We start from the raw sequence: 8,775 nt of genomic DNA on the forward strand, positions 1-8,775 counted from the left end.
CACAGAGAGAATAGGGCACTGACATGATGAGTACTGAGGAGGAGAGAGGAGCACTGACAATGATGAGACCTGAGGAGGGAGAGGGAGCACTGGGACCTGAGGAGGAGAGAGGAGCACTGCATGATGAGACCTGAGGAAGGAGAGAGGAGCACTGACAGATTGAACCTGAGGAGGAGAGGGAGACTGACCCTGACTGAGACTGGGTGAGGGGAGAAGCGAGGCAACTGGGACCCTGAGGAGGAAGAGGAGCACTGTACATGATGAGACCTCGAGGAGGAGAGAGGAGCACTGACATGAATGAGATCCTGAGGAGGAGAGAGGAGCACTGACATGATGAGACCTGGGGAGGGAGAGGAGCAGTGGGACCTGAGGAGAGGAGAAGGAGCATCTGACCATGATGAAGACCTGAGGAGGAGAGAGGATAAAGCATCTGTCATGATTAGACCTGAGGAGGGGGAAGAGGAGCACTGAATGGACTGGGCCTGAGAAGGGAGAGAGGAGCATGGAACATGAATGAGACCTGAGGAGGGGAGAGGAAGCCTGGGACCTGAGGAGGAGGAGGAGGCACTGAATCCTGAATCGAGACCTGGGAGGCGGAGAGGAGCACTGGACCTGAGGAGGGGAAGGAGCACTGGGACCTGCGGAGGAGACGAGGCAGCATTGGACCGAGGACGGAGAGAGGAGCACTGGGACTGAGGAGGAGAGAGGAGCATCTTGGGACTGCAGGAGGAGAGGGGAGACTGGGACAGAGGAGGAGAGGGGAGCACTGGGACCTGAGGAGGTGAGAGGACATTGGGAGCCTGAGGAGGGGAGCACTGAGGACCTGGGAGGGACGAGGAGCATTGGGAACCTGAAGGAGGCAGAGAGGGAGCATTGGGACCTGAAGGAGGAGAGAGGAGCACCTGGGTCTGTAGAGGGGAGCACTGGCACTGGGGAGGGGAGAGGATGGCATGGGACCTGCGGAGGTGAGAGGGAGCAATTGGGACTGGGGAGCGGGGAGGAGCACTGGGACGTGGGCCGGGGAGAGGAGCATTGGGACCTGAGGAGGAGAGTAGGCAGGCATTGGGACCCACCCTGGGGAGGGGAGACGGAGCTTGGTGACTGAGGAGGAGAGAGGCAAGCACCAAAAATGATGATGACCTGAGGGAGCGGGAGACGGAGCACGGACCTGAGGAGGAAGAGAAGCGCACTGGCATGATGAGACTGAGGAGGGGAGAAGGAGCACTTGGGACGGGTGAGGAGGAAGAGAATGAGACTGGCATGATAAGACCTGATGAAGGGAGAAGGTAGCCACTGTCATGATGAGACCTGAAGGGGAGAGGAGGCACTGACATGATAGACCTGAGGGGGGAGAGAGGAGCACTGAAATGATGAAGCACCTGAGGAGGGGAGAGGAAGCACTGGGACGCTCGAAGAGGAGAGAGGAGCCTGGGACATGATGAGACCTGGGAGGAGAGAGGAGCAACTGACATTGATGAGACTGAGAGGAGAGAGGACACTGACCTGATGAGACCCTGGGGAGGGGAGAGGAGCACTGGGACCTGAGGAGGAGAGAGGAGCAACATGACATGATGAGACCTGAGGAGGAGAGAGGAGCACTGACATGATGAGACCTTAGGAGGAGGAGGAGCACGACCTGATGAGACTGGGGAGGGAGAGGAGCACTGGGACCTGAGGAGGAGAGAGGGAGCACTGACATGATGAGACCTGAGGAGGAGGAGAGGAGGCACTGTCATGATTAGAACCGCCTGAGAGCGGGAGAGGAGCACTGACATGATGGGACCTGGAGGAGGAGAGAGGAGCACTGACATGATGAAGCACTGAGGAGGGGAGGGAGCACTAGGGACTGTAGGAGGAGAGAGGAGCACATGACATGATGAGACCTGGGGAGGGGAGAGCGAGCCTGGACCCTGAAGGAGGGAGAGGAGCACTGGGACCTGAGGGAGGAGAGAGGGGCACTGGGACCTGAGGAGGGAGAGGAGCACTGGGACCTGAGGAGGAGAGAGGCAGCATTGGGACCTGAGGAGGGAGGGGAGCACTGAACATGAGGAGGAGAGGGAGCACTGGGGACCTGAGGAGGTGAGCCAGGAGCATTGGAACTGAGGAAGGGGAGCATGGGACCTGGGGAGGGAGAGGAGCTTGGGACTGAGGAGGCGAGAGGAGCATTGGGACCTGAGGAGGAGAGAGGAGCACTGGACCTTTGAGGAGGGGAGCAATGGGACCTGGGGAGGGGAGAGGAGCATTGCGGACCTGAGAGGAGAGAGGAGCATTGGGACAATCTTCGTGGGGAGGGGAGAGGAGCACTGGGACCGCTGGGGAGGGGAGAGGAGCAATTGGGAGCCCTGACGGAGGAGAAGGAGCAATTGGGAACCCTGGGGAGGGGAGAGGAAGCAATTGGGTACTGAGTAGGAGAGAGAGCCACCAAAATGATGAGACCTGAGGAGGGGTGAGGAGCACTGGGACCTGAGGAGGGGAGAGGAGCACTGGGACTGAAGGTAGGAGAGAGGAGCATGGACCTGAGGCAGGGGAGAGGAAGCACAAACATGATGAGACCTGAGGAGGGGAGAGGACCTGGGACCTGAGGGGGGAGAGGAGCACTGGGAACTGAGGAGGGGAGACACTGGAGCTGAGGAGGGGAGATCAACACTGACATCATTTGTGCCGTCGTGTGTCAAGAAGCCCAAGGTATTTCTAATCAACCTTCAGGTCCCAGTCTCCTCCTCCTCCTCAGGTCCCAGTGCTCTCCCTCCTTCCTCAGTCCAGTGGCTCCTCTCTCCTCAGGTCGAGTGCTCTCTCCTCCTCAGGTCCGCAATGCCTTTCTCTCTGCTCAGGTCCTAGTTCTGCTCCCTCTCTCCTTCGAGGCTGTGCTCCTCTTCCTCCTCAGGTCCCGTGCTCTTCTACTCCTCTCAGGTCCTAGTGCTCTCTTCTCTCGTCCTAGTGCTCCTCTCTCCTCCTCAGGTCCGTGCTCTTCTCTCCCCTCAGGTCCCAGTGCCCTCTTCCCCTCAGGTCCCAGTGCTCTTCTCTCCTTCTCAGGTCCAATGCTCTCTCTCCTCCTCAGGTCTAGTGCTTCCTCTCTCCCCTCATGGGTCTAGTGCTCTCTCTCTACTCAGGTTCCCGTGCTCTTCTCTCTCCTCAGGTCCAGTGCTCCTCTTCTCCCTCCCAAGGCCCAGTGCTCCTCTCCCCTCCTCAGGTCCAGTGCTGCCTCCTCAGGTCCCAGTGCTCCCCTCCTCAGGATCTCATACATATGCAAAAAGTGGCATCTCCTGCGTCGCGGTTCGATTACACCATTCAGGCATGTGACACTGTAAGCTTGTAACTTTGAACGGGTGGTTTGAAGCAGTGGAGCTGGACACAGAGCACAAGCCATGGAGGAAAAACATAATCTGGTTTATGCAATACTGAGATGGTCTCTTTACAGGGCCTTGTCCTTCAAATCATCACTGACAGCTACTGTGAGCGAGACAGAGACAGAGAGACGAGAGAGAGACAGAGAGAGAGACAGAGAGAGCCGCCAGAGAGAAGAGACAGAGAGAGAGAGACAGAGAGAGCGAGACGCAGAGAGAGAGACCGGGCACGGGCGGGGACGGAACGGGAACGTGGACCGGGACGGGACGGGACGCGGACGGGACGGGACGGGACGGGAGGGCCGGGACGGGACGGGACGGGACGGGACGGACGCCGGACGGGACGGACGGGACGGGACGGGACGGGACGGGCACGGGCAACAGACAGACATGACAGACAGCCAGACAGACAGACAGAACAGACGACAGACCGACACGACAGAGCAGAAGACAGACAGACAGACAGACAGACAGACAGACAGACAGACAGACAGACAGACAAACGACAGACAGACAGACAGACAACAGACCAGACAAGACAGACAGACAGACAGCCAGACGATTAGTATAGATAATAGAAGATAGCAGATAGATAGATAGATAGATAGATAGATAGATAGATTGTACCTGAGTGTGCTGAGAGTCTCGTCATAGTTGATGTCAGCTGGACTGAGAGCAGCAACCATGGCAGTACGAGAGTTTCCCCCTGAGCAAAACAGAAGATCAAAAGAATTAGGGTCTATCAGATTGATTAAGACCGTTTACGTACGTAAACGTAGGATTGTACGTAGGATTTATATGAAGTCAGCTAGACCTGTTTCTGGGATCAGAGATTACTTAGTTAGTAAACTAGTCTGAATGTTCATTGAGCAAGGTGAGGTAATAAGTTTCCGTAAAGTTAAAGGTTCCTACCTAAGTTCTCTCTCAGTAGCCAGGTCAACACAGAGTCTCTGTAAAGTTAAAGGTTCCTACCTAAGTTCTCTCTTAGTAGCCAGGTCAACACAGAGTCTCTGTAAGGGATGTGACTCTCCACTTTCTTTTTCTTCTTGTTCTTATTTTGTGCAGAATCCTACAAAAGTGAATAATAAAAGATCAACTTTATTTTCCAGCTTATATTGTAAAACAAAATATGAATGATCCATGTGTATAAATATAAGTCATCCATACCACTTCGGCCAAGGCAGAGATGACTTTCCCCAGAGTGGTCAGAGATTTGTTGATGTTTGCTCCTTCCTGTAAAAGGACAAGGGAAAGCAAAAAGCCTTTTCAATGGAAGTCGAAGAATAAAATGCAACTCAATCACCTCACAAGAAAAAAGATACCCCCCTAGGTAAACACCAAGAAATTCACTACGAGCAGTATATAACCATTTTAATCATTCAAATGTATTCATTACACAAAGACTGAAAACTAGAAAACTTGAAACTTGAAAACTATGTAACAAAGAAGCAGAGGGAGAGGAAGAGGAAGAAGAGGATGAAGAGACAGGGGAGGAAGACAGAGGAGGAAGAAAGACAGAGGAGGGAGAAAGACAGAGGGAGAAAGACAGAGGAGGGAGAAAGACAGAGGAGGGAGAAAGACAGGATGAAGACTCTGTCTTTTCTCCCTCCTCTGTCTTTCTCCCTCCTCTGTCTTTCTCTCCTGCTTTCTCCTCCTCCTTGTCTTTCTCCCTCATCTGTCTTTTCCCTCCTCTGTCTTTTCTCCTCCTCTGTCTTTCCTCCCTCCTCTGTCTTTCTCCCTCCTCTTTTTCCCCCTCCTTTCTTTCCTCCGCTCTCTGTCTCTTTCTCCCTCCTCTGTTCTCTCCCTCCTCTCCTCTGTCTTTCTCCCTCCCTCTCTGTCTTTCTCCCTCTCTGTCTTTTCTCCCTTCCTCTGTCTTTCTCGCCTCCCTCTGTCTTTCTCCCTCTCTTCTTTTCCTCCTCTGTCTTTCTCCCTCCTCTTCTTTCTCCTCCTCTGTCTTTTCTCCCCTCCTCTGTCTTTCTTCCCTCCTCTTGTCTTCTCCCTCCTCTGTCTTTCTCCCTCTGTCTTTCTCCTCCTCTGTCTTTCTCCCTCCTCTTTCTTTCTCCCTCTCTCTGTCCTTTCTCCCTCCTCTGTCCTTTCTCTCCTCCTTTTCTTTCTCCCTCCTCTGTCTTTTCATCCCTCCTCTGTCTTTCTCCCTCCTCTTCTCTTTTCTCCTCCTCTCGTCTTTCTCCCTCCTCTTTCTTTCTCCTCCTCTGTTTCTTTCTCCTCCTCCTATTCTCTTTCTCCTCCTCTGTCCTTTCTCCCTCCTCTTTCTCTCTCTCTCCCTCCTCTGTCTTTCTCCCTCTTTTCTTTCTCCCTCCTCTGTCTTTCTCCTCCTCTGTCTTTCTCCCCTCCTCTGTCTTTCTCCCTCCTCTGTCTTTCTCCCTCCTTGCTTTTCTCCCTCCTTTCTGTCTTCTCCTCCTCTGTCCTTTCTCCCTCCTTTCTTTCTCCCTCCTCTGTCTTCTCCCTCCTCTGTCTTTCTCCCTCCTCTGTCTTTCTCCTCCTCTTTCTTTCTCCCTTCCTCTTTCTTTCTCCGCTCCTCTGTCTTTCTCCCTCCTCTGTCTTTCTCCCTCCTCTGTCTTTCTCCCCTCCTCTTTCTTCTCCCTCCTCTGTCTTTCTCCCTCCTCTGTCTTTCTCCCTCTCTGTCTTTCTCCCTCCTCTGTCTTTTCCTCCTCTGTCTTTCTCCTCCTTCTGTCTTTCTCCCTCCTCTTCTTTCTCCCTCCTCTGTCTTTTCTCCCTCCTCTGTCTTTCTCCCTCCTCTTGTCTTTTCTCCCCTCCTCTTTCTTTCTCCCCCTCTGTCTTTCTCCCCTCCTCTGTCTTTCTCCTCCTCTTTCTTTTCTCCTCCTCTGTCTTTCTCCCTCCTCTTTCTTTCTCCCTCCTCTGTCTTTCTCCCTCCTCTTTCTTTCTCCCTCTCTGTCTTTCTCCCTCCCTCTTCTTTCTCCTCTCTGTCTTTTCTCCTCCTCTGTCTTTCCTCCTCCTCTGTCTTTCTCCTCCTCTGTCTTTCTCCTCCTCTTCTTTCTCCTCTCTGTCTTTCTCCCCTCTCTTCTTTTTCCCTCCTCTGTCTTTTCCCTCCTCTGTCTTTCTCCTCCTCTGTCTTTCTCCCTCCTTTGTCTTTCTCCCTCCTCTGTCTTTCTCCTCTCTGTCTTTCTCCTCTCCTCTTTTTCTCCTCCTCTGTCTTTCTCCCTCCTCTTTTTTCTCCCCTCCTCTGTCTTCTCCTCTCTGTCTTTCCCTCTTCTGTCTTTCTCCCTCCTCTGTCTTTCTCCCTCCTCTGTCTTTCTCCCTCCTCTTCTTCTCCTCCTCCTGCTTTCTCCCTCCTCTGTCTTTCTTCTCCTCTGTCTTTCTCTCCTCTGTCTTTCTCCCCTCCTTGTCTTTCTCCTCCTCTGTCTTTCTCCCTCTTTGTCTTTCTCCCTCCTCTGTCTTTCTCCCTCCTCTGTCTTTCTCCTCCTCTGTCTTTCTCCTCTCCGTCTCTTCTCCTCTGTCTTCTCCTCCTCTTTCTTTCTCCTCCTCTGTTTTTCTCCCTCTCTGTCTTTCTCTCCCTCCTGTCCTTTCTCCCTCCTCTGTCTTTCTCCCTCCTCTGTCTTTCTCCCTCCTCTGTCTTCTCCCTCCTCTGTTTTTCTCCTCCTCTGTCTTTCTCCTCCTCTGTCTTTCTCCCTCCTCTGTCTTTCTCCCTCCTCTGTCTTTCTCCCTCCTCTGTCTTTCTCCCTCTCTTTCTTTCTCTCTCCTCCTCTGTCTTTCTCCCTCCTCTGTTTTCTTCTCTCCCCTCCTCTTTCTTTTTCTCCCTCCTCTGTCTTCTCCCTCCTCTGTCTTTCTCCCTCCTCTGTCTTTTCTCCTCCTCGTCTTTCTCCCTTCCTCTGTCTTTTCCTCCTCTGTCTTCTCCCTCCTCTGTCTTCTCCCTCCTCTGTCTTTCTCCCTCCTCTTTCTTTTTCTCCCTCCTCTGTCTTTCTCCTCCTCTGTCTTTCTCCCTCCTCTGTCTTTCTTCCCTCCTCTTTCTTTCTCCCCCTCTGTCTTTTCCCTCCCTCTGTCTTTCTCCCTCCTCTGTTCTTTCTCCCTCTCTTTCTTTCTCCCTCCTCTTGTCTTTCTCTCCTCTGTCTTTCTCCCTCCTCTTCTTTCTCCTCCTCTTCTTTCTCCTCTCTTCTTTCTCCCTCCTCTGTCTTTCTCCCTCCTCTGTCTTTCTTCTCCTCTGTCTTTCTCCCTCCTCTGTCTTTCTCTCCCTCCTCTGTCTTTCTCCCTCCTCTTCTTTCTTCCTCCTCTGTCTTTCTCCCTCCTCTGTTTTCTCCCTCCTCTGTCTTTCCTCCGCCTCCTCTTGTCTTTCTCCCTCCTCTGTTTCTCCCTCCTCTGTTTTCTCCCTCCTCGTCTTTTTCCTCCTCTGTCTTTCCTCCCTCCCTCTGTTTTTCCCTCCTCTGTCTTTCTCCCTCGTCTTGTCTTTCTCCTCCTTGTCTTTTCTCCTCCTCTGTCTTTCTTCCTCCTCTGTCTTTCTCCCTCCTCTGTCTTCTCCCTCTCTGTCTCGTTCTCCCTCCTCTGTTCTTTCTCCCTCTTCTGTCTTTTCCCTCCTCTGTCTTTTCCTCCTCTGTCCTTCTCCCTCCTCTTCTTTCTCCCTCCTCTGTCTTTCTCCCTCCTCGTCTTTCTCTCCTCCTCCTGTCTTTCTCCCTCCTCTTTCTTTCTCCCTCCTCTGTGTTTCTCTTCCTGCTCTGTCTTTCTCCCTCCTTCTGTCTTTCTCCCTCCTCTGTCTTTCTCCCTCCTCTGTCTTTCTCTCCCTCCTCTGTCTTTCTTCCTCCTCTGTCTTTCTCCTCTCTGTCTTTCTCCCTCCTCTGTCTTTCTCCCTCCTCTGTCTTTCTCCTCTGTCTTTCTTCCTCCTCTGTCTTTCTCCCTCCTCTTTCTTTCTCCCTCCTCTGTCTTTCTCCCTCCTCTGTCTTTCTCCTCCACTGTCTTTTCTCCCTCCTCTGTCTTTCTCCCCTGTTCTCTTCCTCCTCTTCCGTTCTTCTCCTCTGTCTTTCTCCCTCTCTGTCTTTCTCCCCTCTCTCTGTCTTTCTCCTCCTCTGTCTTTCTCCCTCCTTGTCTTTCTCTCCCTCGCTCTGTCTTTCTCCCTCCGCTGTCTTTCTCCCTCCTCTTCTTTCTCCCCTCTTCTGTCTTTCTCCCTCCTCTGTCTTTCTCTCCTCCTCTGTCTTTCTCCTCCTCTCCTCTGTCTTTCTCCCTCTCTTTCTTTCTCCCTCCTCTGTCTCTTTCTCTCCTCCTCTGTCTTTCTCCTCCTCTGTCTTTCTCCCTGCTCCTCCCCTGTTTTTCTCCCTCGCTGCTTCTCTTTCTCCCTCCTCTGTCTTCTCCCCTGTCTCTTTCATCCTCTCCGTCTTCATCCTGTCTTTCTCCCTCCTCTGTCTCTTTCTCCCTCCTCTGTCTTTCTCCCTCCTCTGTCTTTCTCCTCCCGTCTCCTCTGTCTTTC

At 52.9% G+C, this 8,775-nt stretch overlaps 1 protein-coding gene across 1 annotated transcript in view; it reads right to left on the reverse strand.

The window, feature by feature from the left end:
• Positions 1–586: 586 nt before the first annotated feature.
• LOC139027079 (kinesin-like protein KIF1C) overlaps positions 587–8,775 on the reverse strand; it is a gene marked incomplete at its 3' end in the record, with an annotated part of 13,306 nt that continues 5,117 nt past the window's right edge. The window contains exons 2-7 of the mRNA XM_070442258.1: positions 4,512–4,577; positions 4,317–4,413; positions 3,972–4,050; positions 1,141–1,203; positions 903–957; positions 587–773 (exon numbers count right to left, since the gene is read on the reverse strand). Coding sequence (XP_070298359.1) covers positions 587–773; positions 903–957; positions 1,141–1,203; positions 3,972–4,050; positions 4,317–4,413; positions 4,512–4,577 — 547 coding nt within the window. The remainder of the gene's footprint in view (positions 774–902; positions 958–1,140; positions 1,204–3,971; positions 4,051–4,316; positions 4,414–4,511; positions 4,578–8,775) is intronic.

This window comes from Salvelinus sp. IW2-2015, unplaced genomic scaffold (genome assembly GCF_002910315.2).
Source record: "Salvelinus sp. IW2-2015 unplaced genomic scaffold, ASM291031v2 Un_scaffold7272, whole genome shotgun sequence".
Lineage (NCBI taxonomy): Eukaryota > Metazoa > Chordata > Actinopteri > Salmoniformes > Salmonidae > Salvelinus > Salvelinus sp. IW2-2015.